Here is a 24,797-nt window from a genome sequence, read left to right as displayed (position 1 = left end):
TCGGCTGACCAGCCTAAGGCTATCGGCAGAGAAAGCTTCTCTATCAGTTGGGTAAAATACACATCCAGGTTTCCTTGGAGCTGTGCTAAACTATGAGCTCACGGCCGTCTCCAACTGCTTTACTTAGCCACAAAGGCGGCGTCTCAGCAGCCTCGGCCTTAATCCATTATTCCTGATTTCTTTCAACCCCTTTCTTATTTTTTTCCCCTCCCCTCCTTTTAAACATTTCCTACGGCTTCTCGCTTTTTTAACAAAATAAATCTCCAAGCCCTTTTACCGTGAAATCGGAAAGGAAGGGTGTCTTTACAGCCCAAAGAGTTTGACCCCTGAGCTACAAATATTCTCTTCTATTAGAACATAAACAGAGCCAGAGTGTTTATAGTGGGGTTTATGTGGTAGCTACAGGAAATTCCTGCTGATGTAACCTAGCTGGGTAATGAAATGTCTGCAAGAGGAAAAAAAAAACACACCACACCAGCTCAGAGACCTCCTCCTCCTTCCCTTCTCTTCTTCCTCCTCTTCTCCTCTTCCTCCTCCTCCTCCTGCTCTTCTGTCCCCTTCTCCTTCTCTTCCACTACACACACCTCTCTCCCTTCTAGCACTGATTTTGTTACCTAGCTGGGTAATGAAATGTCTGCAAGAAAACCATCAAGCTCAGAGACCCCGCAGTTGTCGTCCTTCTTCTCTTCTCCTCTTCCTCCTGTTGCTCTTCTCCTCCACTCCACAAATCCCTCCCCCTTCTAACACTGATGACTTTACCTAGTTGGGTAACGAAAGGAAGGAAGGGGTTCCTTCCTCTGCAAGGAAACCACCCAGATCAGATAGCACCAATGACCCCCACAGTCCGCCCCTAAAACCACCTGGAAGTCAACCCTGCTCCTTCCAGAGGAGCAGCTGGCAAACAAAGCTAGAAGTTGGCGGATCGGCGTCTTTTAATAATTCTTAGAAACTTTTCCCCGCTCTTCCCCCGACAAGAAGAAACGGCTTTTCTTCAAAGGAGCCGGGATGTAAGCTGTCCAGGATGGGGTACCGGAGAACAGATACCGTGGAAGATAGGTGAAGGGTGGACTAAATGACCCAATTAGGCCTTTCTCTAAGTCCCCGGTGACTCAAAGCCTGCTCCAAAGCAGGCACGTTAAGGCACCCGAGAGCTGAAGACGGGAAAGAGAAACAACTCCGCGGTTTCTTGGAAGTCTGAGAGTCTCGCCGGGCGGGCGCGTCAAAAGCTTCCCGCAGCCTCTCGCGGCTGGAGACATTCCTTGGCAGCTTTGAGCCTGTCACTTTACAAAGGTGCCTCATGCTGCTCTCGGAAACCGCCAGCCTCGCTCGGCCTGCTTTGATGTGTCATTTCAAGAGATCTTGGGGTCTGCCCAGCAAAGGGTGGTGGAATCCAATTTAAGGCCCCCCCATTCCTCCTCCTCCTCCTCCTCCTCCCCATTCCTTCTCAACTCCTTCGGCTCAACGATGGGGGATTCTCATCCTCTCCTCGGCTTGCTTGCTGGACCGGCTTGCATGGACAGGATGAGAAGGAGCAACCAAGCAGGGGACGACGATTGGGTGGGGACGACGACAGAAGGAGGGACAGCTGGACGGAGCTGCTTGTTCAACATGGGGAGGGGGGGAGTCAGTTCCCAGCCTCTGGCTAGCTGTCTTCAGCAGGGGGAGGTGGTCTTCCCTGCCTAAACTGGGCAGGCGAATATTTCAGGCAAATCTTTCATGGGTCTGAAAGGATCTGGGACAGAATGAAAAGAGAATGTTTCTAGATCAGGGGACTGATGATGTTACCAAGCTGGGTAATGAAACGTCTGCAAAAAACAATCAAGCTCAGAGCTACAGAAAGCAAATCACCCTCACTAGCCCTGCTGGTGTTACCTACTTGGGTCCTGAAGTGCCCTCAAGAAAACAATCAAGGTTAGAGCTACTTTCTATAAACATTGATCACTGGCCTGGCCTGGTTATGGGCACGTCACTCCAAATAGAGAGAAGGAGACCCACATTAAGAGTCCATTTGGCCTAGTGGTTATGACATCAGGCTAGAAATGAAGAGAGGGCGAGTTCTAATCCTGCCTCAAGCATGAAAGCTGGCTGGTGACTTTGGGCCAATCAGATGGTGAGTTCTCCTCACACCTCAGGCATGAAAGTCAGCTGGCTGCCTTTGGGCCAATCACCAGGAGACTGGGGAGTTCTAGTCCCGCCTTAAGTCTTAAAAGCCAGTGGGGTGACTTTGGGCCAATCACCAGGAGACTGGGGAGTTCTAGTCCCACCTTAAATCTTAAAAGCCATTGGGGTAACTTTGGGCCAATCACCAGGAGATTGGAGAGTTCTAGTCCCACCTTAAATCTTAAAAGCCAGTGGGGTGACTTTGGGCCAATCACCAGGAGACTGGGGAGTTCTAGTCCCACCTTAAATCTTAAAAGCCAGTGGGGTGACTTTGGGCCAATCACCAGGAGATTGGAGAGTTCTAGTCCCACCTTAAATCTTAAAAGCCATTGGGGTAACTTTGGGCCAATCACCAGGAGATTGGAGAGTTCTAGTCCCACCTTAAATCTTAAAAGCCATTGGGGTGACTTTGGGCCAATCACCAGGAGAATGGGGAGTTCTAGTCCCGCCTTAAGTCTTAAAAGCCAGTGGGGTGACTTTGGGCCAATCACCAGGAGACTGGGGAGTTCTAGTCCCACCTTAAATCTTAAAAGCCATTGGGGTGACTTTGGGCCAATCACCAGGAGACTGGGGAGTTCTAGTCCCACCTTAAGTCTTAAAAGCCATTGGGGTGACTTTGGGCCAATCACCAGGAGACTGGGAATCCTAGTCCCACTTAGTCATAAAAAAGGCCATTGGTTGACTTTAGGCCACTCCCTCTCTTACGGCGCAATCTACCTCACAGGGCTGTTGTTGTGGTGGTGGGCAAAACAGGAGGGAGAAGCAAGATTGTCTACGTTCACCTCCTCGAGTTACTTACCAAGGGATAAAAAAAAAAATCTCATCCATCCATTCAATAAACACAATCTCCTTCCCTAATACTTCTCCGCCGTCTTTCTCAACCGAAGGAGAAGTTCAGCACCTCGGACAGCACACGGGGGGGGGGAGAGAGACTGTGTTCTCTCGCTCGCCATATGGTTTGAAAGTTGGGTTTTTCTGGGATTTTCGACTCCGGTTCCTTTGAAGGGCCTCGAGTTGAGTTGCGGGGGGAAAGAGCTCTTCACAGAATGCCAGCTGAGCCAGAGAGAGAGAGAGAGGCCTTAAAGCGGGCCGTGTCAATTTCATTAGCCGTTCTCCACCCTGCCATGTCTGATTTTTGCCAGGTCTTCATGCCTTTCATGTCCTACCCTGTAATAATCAAGGAAACTCTATAGGGTATCCTTGAAAGCGCCGGCTGATTAGCCTGAAATATGCAAATAATGAGAGTAATTAAGCCAAAGGGGATTTTTTTTTCCCTTTCCCTGCTCACAAACACACATTTGTGTGTGTGTGTGTGTGTGTGTGTGTGTATCCTCCAAGTCAATTGAGGTTTTATTGTGAATGGAACAAAAATCCGTCTTTGGCCTCCAGGAATAAGAAAGGCTCTGCGTTGCTTTCTTCGAGATCCATTTAGATTGATTAGATTGGTTGGGGCGATCGATGACGGAAGGAGCCAGAAAACTGCATACTCAGGAAGCCAAAAATAAGTTTTCGTTTTATTATTATTTTTTTTTACAAATAAGGCAACCCACATATCCAATGAACCTTCCTCCTATTTTCTCCGTAACAACAACCCTGTAAGGTTGGTTGGGCAAAGTCACCCAACCAGCTTTCATGCCAAAGGCGGGACTAGAATTCCCAGTCTCCTGGTGATTGGCTCAAAGTCATCCAACCAGCTTTCATTCCAAAGGTGAGACTAGAACTCACTGTCTTCTGGTGATTGGCTCAAAATCACACAGCTGGTTTTCATTCCTAAGGCGGGACTAGAACTCACTGTCACCTGGTGAATAGCCCAAAGTCACCCAGTTTTCTTTCATACCTAAAGCGGGACTAAAACTCACAATCTCCTGGGGATTGGCCCAAAGTTACCGAACCAGCTTTCATGCCAAAGGCAGGACTAGAACTCACTGTCACCTGGTGATTGGCCCCAAAGTCACCCAGTTATCTTTCATGCCTAAAACGGGACTAGAACTCACTGTCTCCTGGGGATTGGCCCAGTGTTACCGAACCAGCTTTCATGACAAAGGCAGGACTAGAACTCACTGTCACCTGGTGATTGGCCCCAAAGTCACCCAGTTGTCTTTCATGCCTAAAACGGGACTAGAACTCACTGTCTCCTGGGGATTGGCCCAGTGTTACCGAACCAGCTTTCATGACAAAGGCAGGACTAGAACTCACTGTCACCTGGTGATTGGCCCCAAAATCACCCAGTTGTCTTTCATGCAAAGCGGGACTAGAACTCACTGTCACTTGGTGATTGGCCCCAAAGTCACCCAGTTATCTTTCATGCCTAAAGCGGGACTAGAACTCACTGTCTCCTGGGGATTGGCCCCAAAGTCACCCAATTGTCTTTCATGCCTAAAGCGGGACTAGAACTCACTGTCTCCTGGGGATGGGCCCAAAATTACCGAGCCAGCTTTCATGTCTAATTGCAGGACTAGAACTCTCCATCTCCTGGTGACTGGCCCAAGATCACCCAGTTGGATTTCATGGCTAAGGCGGGACTTGAATCTCACAATCTCCTGCTTTCCAGCTTGGTGCCTCAAGAGACTGCATAATGGATGGGGGCCGAGAGACTGAGAAGAAACTCTCCCTAGTTTCCTGGGCTGTAAAAGAGAAAGGTGGGCGAGATTTGTATTTTCAGACTTGCAAGATTCTGTTGAACGTAGCCTTGGAATGAAATAGAATTAGTTTATCTGGTCGTGTTTCCTGTCTGGTCTACCTGAGAAAACTGACACCACGAGCCTCTTATTCCCCGACTACGAAGGGTGTACGGGAGCTGTCCTTTTGATGCAAACGAACGGTGATAATTGGACCCCTCGTCGCACGCCCTGCCGAAAAACCCCGGCAAACGCCGCAATTTATTTTCCCCCTCGCACGCCAAGATGGCCTTGTTACTTTCCAGAAACATACCTCCTTTCTCTTCAGACGCTCTCGCACTTCACTGGAGAGGGCTGACCAGTCATTGGTTAGCAAAGTCTCTCGGGAGATCCGGGGGATTATCAATTGTTTACTCAGCCACATCGCCTGCAGGGAGATACAAGGTGGGAGAAAGCGAACAGGAGAGGAAGAGGTTGTGGGCAGGAAGAAATGTGTCTTTGCCACGAATATTTGAAGATTTTTTTTTTTTAAGAAAAAAAACCAAAACTCTGCGTCGTCTATGAGTTTTTTATTGGTTAGGGGGCCGCTCGGAAAGGGGAGCTAGCAGGGAAAAGACCCCCATGGTGCTCAGAAGAAAAAGTCAAAATGATGCACGGGAACGGCTGGTTAAAAAAAAGAGAGAAAGGAGAAATTTGACACGATGGGAATTTGGGACAGTGACAATTACGGTGCCCGGGAAAAAAAATGTCCTCCCCCATGTCTGTTCAAAAGCAGCGGAAGGTTTTTTTCTTTTTTTCTGGAGGTTTCAAGCCAAGGCTGTTACCTATTTAACCTGGGCTGCTTTAAATGTGGATTGAATTTGATGCGGTTTTGGTAAATAGATAAATAAAAATCGATAAGTGAGGTGCAATGGAAAGAGAGTTCAACGTCAAGGGCCTTTTCCGGTGTTACAATGGGATGGTGTCGCCGTAAGCAGTTTCCCCTTTTGGCCGAGAGCTATTGATAAATAAATCGGTCATTAATTACCAAAGGTCTGAAGAGATCCTCAAAAGAGAGCTGATGGAATTGCAAATCTTAACACAGCCCTGTGAGAGAAGGTCTGAACTTACACTTGGCTTAAAGCAAAAGCCCCTTCTGCTGCTTTTTAACTGGTTGTTAGTTAGATGGTCTTCTCCCAATTGAAAGAGGATGTTTTGCTATCTCCAAACATGATGGAAAGGAGCTATGGGAGAGGAGTGGGGTTTTTTGGAGGGGTGACTATGGGTCGCTAGGTATGGGGACTTTTTCCTAGGCAACCTAGTGAAGGAGGATGGAGGATGGAGGAGGAAGGAGGAGGAGGAAGAGAAGGAGAAGGAGGAAAAGGAGAAAGAGGAGGAGGAGGAGAAGGAGAAGGAGGAAAAGGAGAAAGAGGAGAAGGAGGAGAAGGAGAAGGAGGAAAAGGAGAAAGAGGAGGAGGAGGAGGAGAAGGAGGAGGAGGAAAATGAGAAAGAGGAGGACGAGGACGAGAAGAAGAAGGAGAAGAAGGAAGAAGAAGAAGGAGGAGGAGGAGGAGGAGGAGGAGGAGGAGGAGGAGGAGGAGGAGGAGGAGGAGGAGGAGATGATAGTAGTAACAGTCTTGGACTTACAACCATTTGTGTAGTGACCATGGAAGGAGGAGAAGAATTATATGGCAAAGAAGAGGGAATTATGTGAAGGAGAAGGAATTATATAGAGAAGGAGGGGGGAAGTGGTGTTGAAGAAGGAGTGGTGAAGAGAAGGAAGAAAAAAAGGAGAAGGAAGAGGAGAAGGTGAAGAGGAGATATGGACAGAGGAGGAAGAGGAAAAGGAAAAGAAGGAGGGGGATATACTCACGATAGTAGTTTTCCCAGAGGCTGGAGGGCCAAGTAAAAAGATCCTTGGAGCTGTGGATTAAATATATGATTTATTTTTTTTTTAAATGTCAAGATTCTTGATTCTTCCATAGCTTGGTCAGTTTCTAATTACTGCATGTCATGGGAGCTGATTGGACGCAAGGAATTTGTCTTGGTGCATACACTCTCAGTGTACATAAAAGAAAAGATACATTCGTCAAGAATCATAAAGTACAACACTTACTGATAGTCATAGGGTACAAATAAGCAATCAAATCATACTAGGAAACAGTCAATATAAATCTTAAGGATACCAGCAACAAGGTTATAGTCATACAGTCATAAGTGGGAGGAGATGGGTGATGGGAACGCTGAGAAGATTAATAGTAGTGCAGCCTTAGTGAATAGTTTGACAGTGTTGAGGGAATTATTTGTTGAGCAGAGTGATGGCGTTTAGGGGGAAAACCTGTCCTTGTGTCTAGTTGTTCTGGTGTGCAGTGCTCTATAGCGTCGTTTTGAGGGTAGGAGTTGAAACAGTTTATGTCTAGGATGTGAGGGGTCTGTAGATATTTTCACAGCCCTCTTTTTGACTGGTGCAGTAGAGAGGTCCTCCATGGAAGGCAGGTGGGTAGCCATGGTTTTTTCTGCAGTTCTAATTCTCCGTTTAAGCCTGTGTCTGTCTTGTTGGGGTGCAGAACCAAACCAGACAGTTATGGAGGTGCAGATGACAGACTCCATAATTCCTCTGTAGAACTGGATCGGCAGCTCCTTGGGCAGTTTGAGCTTCCTGAGTTGGCGCAGGAAGCCATTTTGGTCTTCAAATAATAAGCCAAAACTTTGTCCTTCGACGTGTAGATTGTGCGTTGGGAAGCAAGAGTCCCAACCTACTCTTGCTGGGCCCTGGTTTACTTCACTCTGGTCTATCGAACAAGCCTCAATAAGCCAGGATGGCACACCCATGCTTGGCCTTGAACAACTGGCCGATCACAATGTCTACGTGCACACAAGACTCTTACGGGGAACTCAACACATGTGTTGGTCGAGGGAAGGTTGTGGCTCTCGGGACCTGTTCTTCACACAAAGCATCTTGATTAACAGGTTAGCAGAGTTGGAAGGGACCTTGTAGGTCATCTAGTCCAACCCCCAACTCTGCAGAGAAGAGATCAACAAAGATCTGGGGGCTAAATCGCATGACGGACAGCTGAGGGAGCCTAGCCATGCCTAGCCTATCGAAGAGAAGGACTAGGAGAGGCATGACTGCAGCCTTCCACTATTTGAGGGGCTGCCCCAGAGAAGAGGGAGTCAACCTATTCTCCAAAACACTTGAGGACAGGACAAGAAGTAAGGGATGGAAGCTCATCAAAGATAGACCCAACTAGAACTAAGGAGAAATTTTCTGACAATGAGAATAATTAATCAGTGGAATGGTTTGCCTTCAAACCAAGCATGGCTTAGTCTACTGAAGAAGGACCAGGGGAGACAGGATAGCAGTCTTCCAATATTTGACGGGCTGCCACGGAGAGGAGGGGTGGGTCAAGCTATTTTCCAAAGCCAGACAAGCGAATAACGAATGGAAACTGATCAAGGAAAGATTCAACCTAGAAATAAGGAGAAACTTTCTGACAGTGAGAACAATCAACCCACGGAACAAAAGTTGCCTTCAGAAGTTGTGGGAGCTTCACCATTGGAAGTTCTTTCAAGAAACTGGACTGCCATCTGTCAGAAATGGGGTAGGGTCTCCTGCTTGGGCGGGGGGTTGGACTAGATGACCTACAAGGTCCCTTCCAACTCGGTTAATCTGTTTATCTATCTATCTATCTATCTATCTATCTATCTATCTATCTATCTATCTATCTATCTATCTTTTTCTCCTTTGTCGTCATCATCATCATCATCTATAGCTTTTCAAGAATTTTGGACAACCTTTCGTCTGAAACGATATGACGACTCCTGCCTTGGTCAGAGGGAGTCCCTTCCAATTCTGTTATTCTGCGTCCTTCCTTATCCTGCAACTAGACAGCCCAGAAAGAAAGAAAGAAAGAAAAAATTTGGGGGGGGGGGCTCAGCGGGAAGCAATTTTGTTTTTCCTCTCACGTCTTGTGGTTGCGACTAGCTTCCTCCCAGGGTGAGCTTAGAAGCCGAAGTTCCCTTGAACATTTTCCAGGTTCTTCTGGCGCGGGCAGCCAAGCCTTTCCGCTCGGCCACTAGAGACGAGCGTCGTCTTCTTCAGTTCTTTTCTGCCCTCGCTCAGAACATTCATCTCCAATTCTCCCTGATCTTGTTTCCCTTTGTGTGTTTGTGGGAAGGGGAGCACACCTCTCCTTTCAGAGCACAATTAAAAGCGTGTGGAGCATCTATCCTTTTCTATCCATCATCATCATCATCGTTATTGTTATTATTATTAGGTCCTTCAAGGCCTGTGTGAATTTAACGTTTCCTTCCTAAACGAACCTTCCCAATCTCCTCTCTGGAGTATCGTTGCTAATTTGAGGGATTAAAATAGGGCAGGAAGCCTGAGAATTCAGGCCAGGATTAACAGGAAGATGTCAGAAATGAAGGAATGGAATCTAACCAGGTTTTAGGGGAGGGGGAGAAATGTGAACTAAGGTGGGGAATCAGGAATGGCATTTAAAGAGAGCAAATTTAGGGGGTCTGTTGGGGAGGGGGGAGGGCAGGGAAACCATTTTTTCTCCCTGATGCAGGGCTGGGTTCAAACCAAGGGAATTGGGTGTTATGTGATTGTGAGAATTTGGGTCTATGGTGTTTCTCGTGTTGTCGAATCCAAAGTTAAGTCCTAATGTGGCTGGAGGGGGCAATTTGAACCGAAGGGCTGCCTGTAGCTCATCCAGACGGCTTTTAAAACCAACTGACGAATACTTCGACGTGTTCGCTGACATTTTGATACTATATATTTTTTAAAAATTAAGGATTTTTTTTTTCTCAATGGCCTTACTGTTTTCGTTTCTAGGGCTCCTTTAAGAAGGTTTTCTCGGGATCAGTCAAGAGGCGAAATGTAATGTAATGGCCTAATTTATTTATTTATTTATTTATTTGAAGAAAAAAAAAGAATGAAGTAAAACAATAAACTAAAATAGAAAATAATAAACTAAGATAAAATAAATAAAACTAAATAAACAAATATATTAAAATAAAATAGAAGACAATAGACCAAAATAAATGAAATACTAAAATAAACTTTAAAATATAATAAAAATAAAAAATTCAAACAACAGACTAAAATCTAAACCAATGGAAAATTAATGAAAATAAATAAAAACCCATGACAAAAAGCAAAATAAACCCCCAAAATAAATTAATATCTGAAACAATAAAATATAACTACAATATATAATAAAATTGACTAAAATATACAATTAATAGTAAGATAAACTCAGATAAGAAACTGGAAATTCAAAGCAATGAAAAATAAACTAAAACATATGATACAATAAACTGAAGCATCAAAGCAATGAAAAATAAACTAAAATATATAATACAATAAACTAAAAGCAATAAAAAATAAACTAAAATAAACTAAAATATATAATACAATAAGCTAAAACATATAATAAAAAGCAAGATAAACTCGAGTAATAAACTAAAATCTAAAACAATAACGAAGCACAACACACGATCAAATAATAGCAAAAATAATACACTAAAATCTAAAATAATCTACTAAAATAATCGATTTAAATAGAAATTCTAAGAATAGAATAGACCCTGTCTGATCTTGAAAGGTAGCTAAGGAAGAAGAAAAACGGTGCTGAGCAATTTTATTCCCCACAAAGCTTTGCAAGAATTTTTAACACAAAACTGGGCAAGGACAACTTTTAAATCGAGATTACAAATTCATTTTAACAAAGCTTCTCTCTTGACTTGGGAGATTTAAGGCAATGTTCTTTCTTGGCTTATTGGTTTTGAAAAGTGCAACTGGAAGGGTCGGAAAAAAAGAATACCATTAAACTGTTTCATCCCCTAATTTTTTTCCGACTCTGATTAAAACATTCCGCTTCTTTTTTTCCTCTTTTTTTTCTTTTCTCTTTTCTTTTCTTCTTCTGTTTCTTTTTTTTTTTTCCCCTTAGAATTTTAACACCTTGAAACTTCAGCCTGGTAATGAGGAATTATTTATAAACAGAGTCATCGGAAATGTGCTTTGGTGCCAACGCTAATCAACTTCTTCCACCCGCTTCAAAGCAAACTGGGGGGGGGGGGGAATTAAAAAGAAGCTTTCTAGCTTCGGTTCCTTTTGAGGTTTAAGGATGGAAGCGTGATTTAAAATTCAGACTAAAACCCCGAGGTACTGAAGCTTTAATACACTGCTTTCTTGGACAAACGTTTGATAAAAAAAACGAAATGTATCATTATACACACCGTATCATGCTTTAATATTGCCCAGGGCAACTATAAACGTTCGGTTTGTACTAAATCTGCTTTTCCTTCGGCTTAGGAACAGCTAGCAGATGTAGCAAATGCATTGATTTACACATTTGCACGCTGGTTTTTTTTTTTAAAAAAAATCTTCCACGGTCCCTAAACATATGTCATGGATTTTGGAGAGGAACGAAAAGTGAATTCGTCCAGGGGAAAAGAACGGATGTGCTTCCAGAGAAAAATACTTGTAATAAAAATTGCAATTAATTCAAAACAGCCCAAACTTAATAAAGATTTAAAATAGAGGCTGACCCACTGCTTTTAAGGGCCCCGAAGCATCCTGACTCATCCTGGATCGTGGCAAAGAGGGAAAAATTAATTTGCTAAAATATCTTATTTTTCAAAAGATTTGGATTTAAAATATGTTGGAAAGACACTTCGACAAAGGTTCCTGATTGATAAGAGAGCGGATACAGTCCCAAAAACTGCTTTAGTAGGTTTTATCGCTTGTCGTTTTAAAGGTTATTTTTTCTGTAAGCAGCCCAGTGTAGCAGCAGTGAAATGGGCAGCTGTACGAATTTAATAATAAAATTTCACCATCCAACCGATCCGTGGGAAGTAGAATTGAGCTTCTCCTGAATGCTGTGAATTGTTTCAGAGAGATTAAGATCTGGGTTTTCTGGATGTTAAGAAGTCAGTAGAAGGAGATGCTGGTTTCAGGCATGTCAAAATGTGTAATATTTTTGATATCTCTGAAAAGAAAACTGTTATGGGAACTAGTGGGAAAGGACTTTCACCCACTTTCAGAGTTTGGCTTTTGGGTAAGCTGTAAATCAGGATAAAGTCTAGGTTTGACCAAATCTTGGCATAACATTATGAGCAAGCCAAAAACTCTGGCAATTTTTTAAACGAAACCATTGCAATTCTGAATTGTTGTACTGTGTTATTGGATTTTCCAGCAATCTAAGGTTTTTTTAAAAACTGGAATAGTGTTCTGTATGAAACAAGGCAAGCTAAATGCAATCCTGGGGTTTTTTATTATCTCTTTTATTCATTAAACATGAAACTCAGTTAACTGAACATTTTAAAATGTATCACAAATACTGTTGACTGGTGCTAATGATTGATACGGGTTGCTGTTGTTATTATTATTATTCAGTCTAACAGAAGAATTTTGCTTTTAGATTGTGCCAACAGCTTCTGGCTTGGGTATGTTACAGAGAGATCCACTGGAAGTGTGGAGTGGAAGTGAGGGACTCTGAGGCAGCTCACAACCCTCAAAGAAATGACAATAAAGTCAATTAAAAAAACAGAGAAAATATGGCGAGAGCAATAAAGTGAGGGGGGGGGTCTAAGAGCCAGACGTTCATGGGTCTTTTGAGAAAAGGCAGAATGAGATCCATTTGGATCCATTGCAGGAACCTCGTTGCAGATTCCAGCTAATTGTAGTTAAACAAAGTTGTTGTGTGAATCAAGTCATCTCTAAGCATTGGGCGGTCAGAAGAAGACACCAATGCAACTTAATAAAAATTAATTAATCGGTATGAAGCTTTCCACAAAATGTACCAATCCTTTTTAAAGTCACTATCTTGCAAGGATCGCACTGCATTTTAAGCCAATACCATGAATTAATCATACAGGGTCTGAGGAAATAGTATTTCCCCCCCCTTTCACAAATACAAACTTAATTTTTTCAAACAAGCAAAAATTCACAGAAGGGAAAAAGGTTACATGTCTTTCACCCATGGTGATTAGTCTGTATAAAGCCAAAAAGTTCAAAAGTAAGAAAAGTACCTCACTTTCCCAATGAGGTAAAAACCTCTCTGGTTTTAAATCTTCAGCGACTTTATCCTTGGTCCACGAATTTAGATCTAAATTATTGCTGCTTTTGTGAAGAATTGGGAGGGAATATCTCCCTTTTCTTACACTTCGCTTCGCTTTAGAATTTATGACTAATTAAAATCATTTTTGACTTCATGACAGGAATATACTTTTTTTTCTTTTTAAATTTTTTTTTTCTTTTTGCTTTCACATCTCTGCTTGAAATCTTCTCTGGGATGAAAACTGACTTGCGAGCAGAAATCATGAAAATTCATAGCTTTGCTGATGACTTTAATAAAGGGAAGGGGAGGGTTACCCTCCTTCTTCCAAAACAAGATCAAGAAAAAGAAAATGCTATTAAATCAGACTTCCAGAAATTCATCTTCCGCTATTCTTCCTTGCTTATCGGCTCTTGATTTTTATTTGATGTGGACGGAGTCGAATCTTCACTTATTGAAGAAGGGTGTTCTAAAATAACTATACCAGCTGGGGAATTTTGGGAGTTGAAGTCCAAGCATCTTGAAGTGTGCTGGCTGGGGAATTCTGCGAGTTGTAGTCCACACATTTTAAAGTTTGAACTGTGTGAACTCTTCTAAACCTCCCTTCCCAATCTGGAGTCTTAACAGATATTTGGCAACGAGACAACCTCCAGAATCCCCAGGCAACATGATCAATTCTGAAAGATGGAATCGTTCACGCCAGTTTGGGAAAACCGCTCCAAATTTCAGCAAATGACTTCACATACAGGCAGCCGCGTCGTAACCATCAACCTTTCTTACTCACCGTCACAGTTGCTGAATTTTAACTGCCTTATCAAGAAGTCCAGGGGGTTCTCCGGTCGGTGGATTAGCAAATTTCCCAGCAAATCCTAGAAATGAATCAATGGGACTAAGTCACAAGGAAGCCATTTCTGGTCCCTGTTCAAAACATTTTCACCGTTCCAAAGGTTTGCAAAGACAGAATTAACTACCCTGTTTCCCTGAAAATAGGACCCAACCGGAAAATAAGCCCTAGCATGATTTTTCAGGATGCTCGTAATATAAGCCCAACCCCCAAAATAAGCCCCAGTTAAGATTGTCAACCACATGGATGCATTTAGTACCGTATTCCCCCCAAAATAAGACCTAACTGGAAAATAATGTATCTTTTGGAGCAAAAATTAATGTAAAACCTGGTCTTATTTTTTGGGGGAAACGGTAGGCAAACCCTCCAGTGAAAAGTGGGTGCATTTATGAGCCCGTTTTTTAGAAACAGGTACAATGCCATTTGGGAAATAAATGCTTGACTATTTAATAAATTAAATGTTTACACTACCCTATCTTGCTTTCTTTCAGGCAGTTCTGTTCACGTTAGTGACTTACGGAGGGGGGAAACTTCCTGGTTTATATTACACCAAGACAGCTAACAATAAAAAATAATTCAGGAGCCCAGGGCATTAGATCTGCAATCGGAAAGGATTGTATCTAACAACAGTAACAAAAAGCTGCAACAAAAACAGAAGTTTGTGATGTTTTTAATTCACTCTTTAAAATGTAACTTTCTCACGCCAACATTGCTTCCAAGGGTTGTAAACATTTTGAAAAACTATCTTGCAATTACCCTGTTTCCCCCAAAATAAGACGTCCCCTGATAATAAGCCCAATTGGACTTTTGAGCACATGGCAATAAGGCCAAGCACTTATTTCAGGGTTCCAAAAAATATAAGACGGGGTCTTATTTTCGGGGAAACACAGTAGGTTTTTTTTTTTTTATTGGACTTCTATCAGTCAATAGAAGAACCCACGATTATTGTACTGGGATGTAACTTGTGCCGTTTACTCAGTGTTGTGATTCTAGTTCTAGTCCCAATTTAGGCATGAAAGCTGGTTGGCGACATTGGGCCAATCACCTGGAGATCCTGGGTTCCAATCCCACCTTGGGCAAGAAAGCCGGTTGGGTGAATTTGAGCCTGTGTGGCTTTCTCTCAATTCAGCCCACCTCACAGGGTTGTTGTTGTACGGAAAATAAGAGCAGGAAGGAATATCAGGTAGATTTGGTACTTGAATTATAATTAACTCAAAAGTATCAAGTCTACCTCATATTCCTTCCTGTTCTTTATAATTAAAAATAATAACGGCAGGATTAAAAAAAATAAAAAAAAATAAATAAAACAGATCCAGAAACAAATTTCTAGCTAGGAACAAAACTTCTTAACCGCACCTAAAGCAGTTTGCAACCATGTTTTGTGCACCCTTGGCGGCTCCCTAGGTGGCTCAGTGGCTAAAGCGCTGAGCTTGTCAATCAGAAAGGTCGGCGGTGGTTCGAATCCCTAGTATAGGTTTTCTGTGTGAGCAGTGGGTTGGACTAGATGACCTCTACTATTATTATTATTATTATGACCTCTACTATTATTGTTACCCTCTTCCTTTTAGGATTGAGACAGGTGGGCCACCCATTTTCAATAAAACCAATTGGAGTAAAATAATAATAATTTTTTAAAAAAGCATTCTCCAGCCTTTACAAAAGGCGTGGCTTTTGCAGGGTTCCGATTTAAAGTTTTAAACTGCAGCAACCCTGCAATAATAATAATAATAATAATAATAATAATAATAATAATAATAATAATAATAATAATAATAATAATAATTCCTAGGTCCTTGGTTAGGATTCGAGCTGCTGAGCTATTAACCAGCCTCAAAGGCTGTGAATCTCACTAAAGATTAACCAATAATAATAATAATAATAATAATAATAATAATAATAATAATAATAAATAATAATAATAATAAATAATAATAATAAATAATAATAATAATAATAATAATAATAATAATAATAATAATAATAATAACTCCAATTCTATGAGTTGCAGTCCACCAGTCTTAAAGCTGCCATGTTTGAAGGCCTCTGAACTAGACCAATGGGAAGCCTCGTTGGGCGTGGAGCAGGCTGGGAAACGTAGTTTCCCTAGCAATGGCCGGCCAAGCTGGCCGCGGTGGCTGCTGGGAGTTCTCTCCCTTTCACACACGCCCCCACTCCCCGTTTCGCGGGAGAATTGAGCCGTTGGTCGGCGCCGCTAAGGCAGGCAGGCAGGCAGGCAGGCGGCGGCCGTCCTTCCCCAAACGAGCCCGGCTTCCCCTCACCTGCATCATTTCGAAAAGGCGGTGCTTCTCCGCGTAGAGCCCCATTTGAGGAGGGATGTACAGAGGCCTCCTGGTAGCGTCCATGGCGCCCCTAGCAACCGCGCGTCGCTACGCCGCGACGCTCAGACTTTTTTCCCCGCCGTGACGTCATCACCTAGCGACAAAGACGGCTTGGCTGGTTAGCTAGGCAAAAAAGAGACCTGGGGTTGAGCCGCTAGAGGGCAGCCGAGAGGCACCAAAAAAAAAAAAAGCGCTTTTGCACGCAAGAGTCGCTTTCCCCCCCTTTTTTTTTCGTGCACGGGTTTTTTCCTCCCAGGTCGTGTGAACGCGCTCGCGTGTCAGCTGGCAAGAGGGACTTCTACTGCACCTCTCTCCCTCCCAATTTTTGCAAAGGGAGGGGGAGCATCAACCCACTGCTCCCCTTTCTTCCCCCCCCCCCATTAAAACCTTTTGCAGCAGAAGCAACCGACTACGTGCCTCGGGGGACCCCCCCCATACACACAGACACAAAAGGAACAAGGCAAAAGACAGTCCGGAGATATCCGGAGGCATCAAAAAGAGACCTGATCTTGCCAAACCTTTCCCGCTTTGAGCTCCTGCAACGGCCAAAACTGATTTGGCAGATAGACTGCTCCTGGCTTTGGAGGCTCTGCGGAGCAAATTTTTTTTTTTTTTTTAAATGCAAGAAGCGCTTTTTTCTTTTGGTCCCCACGTGTTAAGGGTGTGGGGAGGAGGAGGAGGAGGAGGAGGAAGGGGGCGGGCGTGGCAGCTGTGAGCAGGGCTGCTAGTCCTTCGGTTGCCCGGGAGACGCGTGTAACAATTGCCCGGCTCGCCTCGGGCTTTGCAAAGGGTCGGGCGGGGGAGTGAAGGTAGCCGCTGGATCCATCATCATCAGGGTGGTCGCCGGCGGCGGCAGCAACGGCAGCAGCAGCGAGTCCGGGACATGCAGAAGAATCGGGAGAAAGAATAAAGGTGAGCCTAGCCTACCTGGCAGGGCTCTTAAGGGGATGCCGAGCGCCGGAGGAACGCTGGATGGTGCCCTTTCCGCGGTCCGGAGTTCCGATCCCACGCTTCAGAGTTTTTGCAAACTTTTTTTCCCACGATTTCCCTGCCTGGTGTGTTTTTTTTTTCCCCCAAGAGATGCTGAATCCTCAGCTCATCAAACGGAGTAGGGGGATTCACACGTGAATGGTCCACGGAGATTCTCAATCATCCAGGTCACCGTTGTCCCAAAAGTGCTTCCCCACCCCCCAAAAAAATTGGATTTTCTTGGGGGGTTTTTTTCCCCCCTTGAAAACGTGGGTGACTAAATTATTTGAGATTGGAACAAGAGAATTTAATCAAATAATTGGGAATTGTATTTTGTTATGTGGATTTAAATTTAGGGGTATTGGAGTAAGATTGATACTTAGTTGATTTTTTTTTTATTGAATATGTTTCACTGTTGAAATATTATTATTTGGAATAGTTGATAAAAGAATCGTTGGTGATTAGAATAAGAGAATTTAAGGAAATAATTGGGGATTGTGTTATGTTATGTGGATTTAAATGTAGGTATTGGAGTAAAATTGATACTTAGTTGATTTTTTTTTACTGAATATGTTTCACTGTTGAAATGTTATTATTTGGAATAGTTGATAAAAGAATCGTCGGCGATTAGAATAAGAGAATTTAAGGAAATAATTGGGGATTGTGTTATGTTATGTGGATTTAAATGTAGGGGTATTGGAGTAAGATTGATACTTAATTGATTTTTTTGGGGGGGAGCCTCCAAGAAAAAAAGTTTTAAGAAACACTGATTTAAATAAATATGGTTGCTCGTCTTACAACGGGGACTCTGGGAAGTGAACAGGACGTTAAGTAAAAGCCCACCAGTGAATAAAAACAGAAATATCAATCACAAAAACTTCAATATATCACGAGTGCCAGAGGGTCTATTAAAAACCTAATTCCGGATATTTTATCTACATTGAGAGCCTATGCACCAAGACAAATTCCTTGTGTATCCAATCACACTTTCTATTCTATTCTATTCTATTCTATTCTATTCTATTCTATTCTATTCTATTCTATTCTATTCTACTCTACTCTACTCTACTCTACTCTACTCTACTCTACTCTACTCTAATTCTAATTCTAATTCTAATTCTAATTCTAATTCTAATCTATACTAAATCGTTTAACAACTGGCAAAAAAAAAGTTATAAAATAAGGCACGAACTCAAAATCCGTTCTGCTTTGCAACAGAAATCCTGTCCCCATTATGGTCATAAGTCAAGGACTACCCATAAACTAGCTTGTTTGCCACCCGTCTTGTACCTAGCGACTCTGGGTGGTTTACAAATTTTAAAAAATTGAAAATGTTTTTTTTAAAAAAAATCATAGAAGGAATTGCTTTTCTTCCTTCCAGGAGGGGGAGAAAAATGAATGAAATCAAGGAAAGCCTACGGAACATTGAACAGACGTATAAAATCTTCCAACAGCAGCAGTTCACTTTCATCGCTGCCTTGGAACACGTCCGAGAGAACGCCCACGATAAAATTAAGCCGGTGTCCAGCATCGGGCAGGTAAGGGGGGGGTTCACCCCGCATTGGAGCCGAAGGTGGAGAGGGTGGGGGGGTGGACCGCCCTTCTCCGGAGACTCAGGGCGGCTTACAGTGCGTTAAGCAATAGCCCTCATACTTTTGTATATTTATACAAAGTCAGCTTATTGCCCCCACAATCTGGGTCCGCATTTCACCTATCTTTGAAAGGATGGAAGGCTGAGTTGACCTTGAGCCTGGTGAGATTTGAACTTGCAGTAATTGCAAGCAGCAGATGTTAATAACAGTGCCTAGACCACTGTACTACAGGCTCTCTCCCCCTCCTTCTCTCTCCCTCCCTCTCTCCCTCTCTCCCCCCCAAAAAAACTGAAACGGAGAACATGGCAGTGTCCCTCTTGCCCCGCGGTGCATTCCCACGATGTAGCGAAAGCATTTGAAAGCGCCTATTAAAAGTAATGGCTCTGTCGCCGAGAGGCCCGTGATGGATGGAGAAGTGTCTGCTAAAGCAACATGATAAATGGAAGGACGGGGAATTATTTTTATTTTCCAGACTGTGGGGACTCAGAAGAACTTTTAAGTGAATCGGAATCTGAGGGAGGGAAGAAAGGAAAGAGGAAAGAGGAAAGGAGAGGAGAGGAGAGGAGAGGAGAGGAGAGGAAAGGAAAGGAAAGGAAAGGAAAGGAAAGGAAAGGAGAGGAGGAAAGGACAGATGAAAGGGGAAGGGAAGGGAAGGGAAGGAGGAAAGGAAAGGACAAATGAAAGGGGAAGGGAAGGAGGAAAGGAAAAGGAAGGAAGGAAAAAAAGGGAGGAGGAGGGAGAAAAAGGAGGATGAAGAGAAGGACGAAAGAGGACGAGGAGGAGGATAAAGGCAAAGTAAAAGAAGATGGGAGGAGGAAGAGGAGGAGGAGGGAAGGTAGGAAGGAAGGAAGGAAAAAGGAAGGAAGGAAGAAAAGGTGAAAAAGCAGATGAAGATGATGAAGGAGGAGAAGACACCGTATACGGATTATCTTTGAAGTAATTATTTAAAAAAAAGAAAAAAGAAAATGGATGTCTCATTGAGTCAATCTTCTCTACCTGCTGTAGTTGTGGGCCGGGCTATCATTCGACCATTCATATCTCTGTTATCAATACTTTCACCCCTCCACTTCCTATCTCTCTATCATCTCTCTCTTTCTACTTACCTATCTAATCTCTCTCTCTCTCTCTCCCTATCATCTATCATCTCTCTAATCATCTGTCTCATAACTATCCATTTCATCTATCTCACCATCTCTCGATCCATCCACCTATCCATCTCCTCTCTATTTAGCATCCATCCATCTCCTCTGTCTATCGTCCATCTCCTGTCATCTGTCTCTATCATCCATCCATCCATCCATCCATCCATCCATCCATCCATCCATCCCATATGTTTTGAGCCCTGGATCAGGGGTGAAATCCAGCAGGTTCTGGAGAACCGGTAGCGGAAATTTTGAGTAGTTCAGAGAACCGGCAAATACCACCTCTAGGTGGCCCCAGAGATGGGGAAGGAATGGGGATTTTGCAGTATCCTTCCCCTGCCACGCCCACCAAGCCACGCCCACAGAACAGGTAGTAAGAAAAAAATTTGGATTTCACCACTGCCCTGGATCCTCGCGAAAAAAATAGCCGAGTTGAAAAAGGCGGCACGAAATAATAATCACGGCGGCCGAATTCATCATAAGCCAGGCTTAACAACTAGGGCTCACGTCACCTTCTCCTACCTGCCTTGCAAGGAAGGCCAAACCTTGGAGGTGTGTCTACCAGCACAATCACAATCCAGACACACACAGAGAGAGAGAGATAAAGAGATTTTATTTTGATCTACTACATTCCCCCATCGGGTGTGAGCACAAGAGAAGGCAGGAAGAAGAATTCGAAATCTGGTGGGGCCACTTAAAAAGGAAGTGTCTTTTTTCTCTCTCTCTCTTTCTCTCTCTTTTTTTTTTCCTGCTGAGTTGGTCACCCCGGGATCCAATTAAGCTCAACAACGACCAGGAGTAGCTCCGGTGCAGGAACCATCCTGCCAACTAACAGCTGACCTGAGACCCATTCCAGCAGCCAACTGAGGATTGCGGTTCGCAACGCAACAGCCGGGGCGGTCTCGGATTGGGAGTCGGCAACCTCTGCACCCCATTATCTTCCCTCTCAAACTTTCTCTCCTCCTAACTTTTCAGGGAGGGAGGGAAAAAAAACGGGATGGCAGGGACCGAAACTCTCTCTCTCGCTATAGATAATGACTTCGCGTCGGGGAAGATTTTGGTGGTTTTGTTGTTTTTTGTGCAAAAGTTGTGGGTTTTTTTCCCGCAGATGCTCTCCGCTCCGAAAGGGCAAAGCGCGAACTGCAAAACCAGCTGAGAGCAGGCTAACTTTTGCTCAATAGGCTTTAACCTGGTTAATGAATTTCCCCCGGTGACAAAATGACAAAGATTGGGGGGTGGGCATAGCATGCTTAGTGAAGCCCCCCCTTAACAGAAGCGAGGTTAAGCGTGCCTTGGATTGTGTACCAGATTGTGACACCTGTGCAAACAGGGTCTGGAAATGCAGGTGGTCCTCGCCTTAACGACCACAATCGAGCCCAGGATTTCTGTTGCTAAGTGAAACGTTTAAGTGATTTTACCACCTTTCCTACTGCATCTATTAAGTGAATCGGTACAGTTAGTAACATGGTCGTTAAATGAATCTGGCTCACCCATTCCCCCACCCCGGTTGACCGATGATGACCTGTGCGGCCAAAAAGATTTGCTTATATATATATATATATATATTTATTTTCCTTCCTTCAGTCTTTTCCGTCGCTAAAAAAAATGGACGCACGTCGAGGACTGCCTATACCACGTAGAAGAGCCGTCTTCCAAGGAATCGTGGTGTAGTCTCTCTTGCTCGAGCGGGGAGGGGGGAATGGTCTAGATAGTCTCCAAGGTCCCAACTTTGTTATTCTTTCTTTCTGCGTTTCTTTTTCGAGCGGACTGCGTCTCAGGTAGTCCTTAACGACCACAATTGAGCCCGGGAATTGATGTTGCTAAGTGAGAAATTTGTTAAGCGGGTTTTCGCCCCGTTTTATGACTTTTCTTGCCAACGTTCGTTAAGCGGATCATTGCAGTTGTTAAGTCGGTCATACGGTTGTTAAGCGAATCGGGCTTCCCCACCCCATCGACTTTACTGGTCGGACGGGGTCGTGGGACCCCGTCGTAAGTACATGCCAGTGGCTAAGCATCTGAATTTCGATCACCACTGGGGATGCTGCAACGGTCGTTAATTGTGGAAAAACGGGTCCCTAAGTCCCTTTTTTCAGCGCGGTCATAACTTTGAAAATGTCACTAAACGAACTGTTGTAAGTTGAGGACTGCCTGCATTTTCCCCCCTCCTTGCTCTGCTCGTCCAACAGGTGCAGACCTACATGGACCACTATTGCAACAACACGACCGACAAGCGCATTCTGCTGATGTTTCTGAACATTTGCTGCGAACTGCACAAGCTTTGCCAAAGGTTGGAGTGCCTGCACCCTGGAAACAGCACCACCAACGCCATCTTGGAGAAATGCAAGACCTACGTCAGCCACAGCAACGACCTCAGTGGCCTCCGGGCTAAGTAAGTTTCTAGTCCCTCTTGTCCTCTCCAAGCCCAGCTTGGCCGAAAGCCTCCTCCTCCGTCCAGTCTTAAATTTAGCTTCCTTAATATAGATTTTTAACTAGGATCGAGAAGAGTTGCCCATCTCAAATCCATGACTGTGGGCGGCATAAACCAGTGATTATCGCGCGCATGCACGCTCGTCGGGACCATGCTCTGGAAAATCTGAACTTCCAGGTTCTAGCGTGCATGCACACCTGACCTGAGACCCATTCCAGCAGCCAACTGAGGATTGCGGTTTGCAACACAAAAGCCGGGCAGGTCTTGGATTGGGAGTCGGCAACCTCTTCGGTCTTCATTCTCATCCAATCAATTACAAAAATTCATCCCCCTCCTCCTATCTTCTTTTCCTTCTCCTCTATCATCTTCTTCCACCTTTTTCTTCCTTTTTTTCTCATCCTTTCTCCCTCCTCCTTTTTTCTTCTTTCCTTCCCTCCTCCTCTGCCTCCTCCCATCTTCTTTTCCTTCGTCTCTATCATCTTCTTCTTCCTTTTTCCTTCCTTCCTTTCCTTCCTTCTTTTCCTTTCCTTCCTTCCTTCCTTCTTTTCCTTCCTTTCCTTCCTTCTTTTCCTTCCTTCCTTTCCTTTCCTTCCTTCTTTTCCTTCCTTCTTTTCCTTCCCTTCCTTCTTTTCCTTCCTTTCCTTCCTTCCTTCCTTTTCCTTCCCTTTCCTTCCTTCCTTTTCTTCCTTCCTTCTTTTCCTTCCTTTCCTTCCTTCCTTCCTTTCCTTTCCTTCCTTCCTTCCTTTCCTTCCTTCTTTTCCTTCCTTCCCTGCTCCTCAGATATCCTCACGACGTGGTGAACCATCTCAGCTGCGACGAAGCCCGGAATCATTACGGCGGAGTGGTCAGCCTGATCCCCATCATCCTGGACTGCATGAAGGAGTGGGTGGCTCACACGGAGAAGCTTCCCCGGAACATGCTGCAGAGCGTGAGTGCCCGCAAAGCGGCCATCCTCCAGCAGATAAACTTGCCAACTCGGACCAAGAAGGGCTTTGACCTGTCAGGCCGGCCTACTTTCGTCACCGAGGCTGTCCAGACCAAGCTTAGCTTGTTGGATAAGGCTCAGAAGCGGGAGAATAGGCGGGCGGCTAAAATAAAACAGATGGGTGGCCTTGGGCGAGCCATTCAAAAATTCCTCGACGGGCCCTGGAAACCGCCTGGTAAAAATGCTTTTTGAAAACCCCACCAAAACCCCACCAAATCTAGAAGGGTGAGCTGGAGGGGGCAGGAAAACAGCACGACCCACCCAATTGCACGGTGTCTAGAAATTAAAATTAGTCTCCCTGGAACTGCTTCAGCCATGGACTTTTCTGAGAACGGTGCAGAAAAGTGAGACCACGCTCCGTGGTCCCTTCACAGGGAAGATCCTTTTTTCACCGCCTGCTCCCTTGTCCTGTGCCCCCGGTTGTAGATCCAGGGAGAGCCAGATCCCAGGACGACCTACCAAGCCACCTCTCGGCTGGATGCGTATCACAATCCACCTCCCAATTTGCATTTCTCCCCCCCCCGTCATAAAACCCCAAGGAGCCCAAGCAGCGTTGAACGGAATCGCCACTTAAACCCACTAGCTTGAATTCGAGGTTGCGTTGGCCAACGGGTCAACGAAGGAGGTGGGGAAGTTAGGGAGACCCCCGTTCCCATGGATGGTTCCGTTTTGGGGGTGGGCTCAGAAATAAGGCCTCACCCCACCTGTTGGGTTTTGTGGTCTGATTCAGTTCAGATTCTCAGTTGACTCGATGGGAATCCCATCGAGTCACACAAGATTATATTCCTTGAGCGCCCATTCAAGTCAACTTTGTTGACTTTTTGAAGCCTGTCCATCCGTACCTGGGCAAATTGATCAGGTCATCTTCGATCAGGCGATCCAGTTGGATCATTCGGTTCCAAGGGCAGCTAGATCAAATTCTACCTTCCGGTCAAATCTCCACATTTTATTCCTGGTTAAAACCATGCGCAGCCCTAGCGCAACTCTACCCCTCTCCCTCCCAAAACAGGCTTTCCAAATCTGATCGCAGAGCGGAAGTATTTAAATCCGGATCTTTGGTGATCAGAAGAAACCGCAGACTTGCAAGATCCAATCCGGGCTGGATCCACTAGGATCCACGCAGATTAGATCCTGCAACCTTATCCTGGAACACGTAAACTAAAGATCGTTATAATTTTTTTTTTGAGAAGCAACCTTATAACCAGGTTATCCGAACCAACACCAGCCTATGCTACTGGACAATTTCCATTCTCTTTACTTTTCAATGTGCACCACAGGGGCGGGAAACCCGTTCAACTTAAAAAAAAAAAAAAAAAAGACGCGTGCAATATTTGGTCTCCCAATTCTGCTCTTTTTTTGGTCTGATTGTGGTTTTTTTTCTTTTTTTCTTTTCTTCTTCCACCTTCTTACAGGCGTCCTAAACTACCTCTGCCCTTTTTTTTTGCTTCCAACCCGAAGACGCTTCTGAATAAAGCCATTTCCCTTGCATTTAATGCTCTTTGCTAACATGTTCACCAAACGTGGTTTGTGGCCAGTAGATAAACCACGGTAGGGACGACAACCCCACCTTCTCCTCCTCCCCCGCCAGCCCCCAATTTTGCCTTGGTGGGAGACGCTAAACCACGAACTAACCACATGTGGGTGGGTTTGCTGGAGGGAACTGTGGTTTGATCGA

At 44.3% G+C, this 24,797-nt stretch overlaps 2 protein-coding genes across 2 annotated transcripts in view; one reads left to right on the top strand and one right to left on the bottom strand.

Moving 5' to 3' along the window:
- Positions 1-16,738, bottom strand: part of AK8 (adenylate kinase 8) — a 54,675-nt gene extending 37,937 nt beyond the window's left edge. Inside the window, exons 1-4 of the mRNA XM_087879984.1 lie at positions 15,947-16,738; positions 13,608-13,692; positions 6,631-6,680; positions 5,092-5,205 (exon numbers count right to left, since the gene is read on the bottom strand). Of these exons, the coding sequence (XP_087736110.1) occupies positions 5,092-5,205; positions 6,631-6,680; positions 13,608-13,692; positions 15,947-16,030 (333 nt within the window). The 5' untranslated portion in view covers positions 16,031-16,738. The remainder of the gene's footprint in view (positions 1-5,091; positions 5,206-6,630; positions 6,681-13,607; positions 13,693-15,946) is intronic.
- A 92-nt stretch (positions 16,739-16,830) lies between these two features.
- Positions 16,831-24,610, top strand: SPACA9 (sperm acrosome associated 9). Its single transcript, XM_087879993.1, has 4 exons — positions 16,831-16,918; positions 18,357-18,513; positions 21,896-22,098; positions 22,918-24,610. Exons 2-4 carry the CDS (start codon positions 18,370-18,372, stop codon positions 23,312-23,314), a joined length of 744 nt encoding a protein of 247 aa, XP_087736119.1. The 5' UTR covers positions 16,831-16,918; positions 18,357-18,369; the 3' UTR covers positions 23,315-24,610.
- Positions 24,611-24,797: the final 187 nt, after the last annotated feature.

Source organism: Pantherophis guttatus, chromosome 16 (assembly GCF_059756535.1).
Source record: "Pantherophis guttatus breed Tessera chromosome 16, ASM5975653v1, whole genome shotgun sequence".
Lineage (NCBI taxonomy): Eukaryota > Metazoa > Chordata > Lepidosauria > Squamata > Colubridae > Pantherophis > Pantherophis guttatus.
Note: the sequence above shows the minus strand (reverse complement) of the source record. Positions and strands in the feature narration are given on the sequence as shown.

What these genes read in the sequence shown, in the direction of transcription:
- SPACA9 (XM_087879993.1), top strand. Translation starts at nt 18,370, where the DNA reads ATGAATGAAATCAAGGAAAGCCTACGGAACATTGAACAGACGTATAAA. An exon ending in CGGTGTCCAGCATCGGGCAG is followed by an intron (nt 18,514 to 21,895) that starts GTAAGGGGGGGG and finishes CTCGTCCAACAG; the next exon opens with GTGCAGACCTACATGGACCA. An exon ending in CTCAGTGGCCTCCGGGCTAA is followed by an intron (nt 22,099 to 22,917) that starts GTAAGTTTCTAG and finishes CCTGCTCCTCAG; the next exon opens with ATATCCTCACGACGTGGTGA.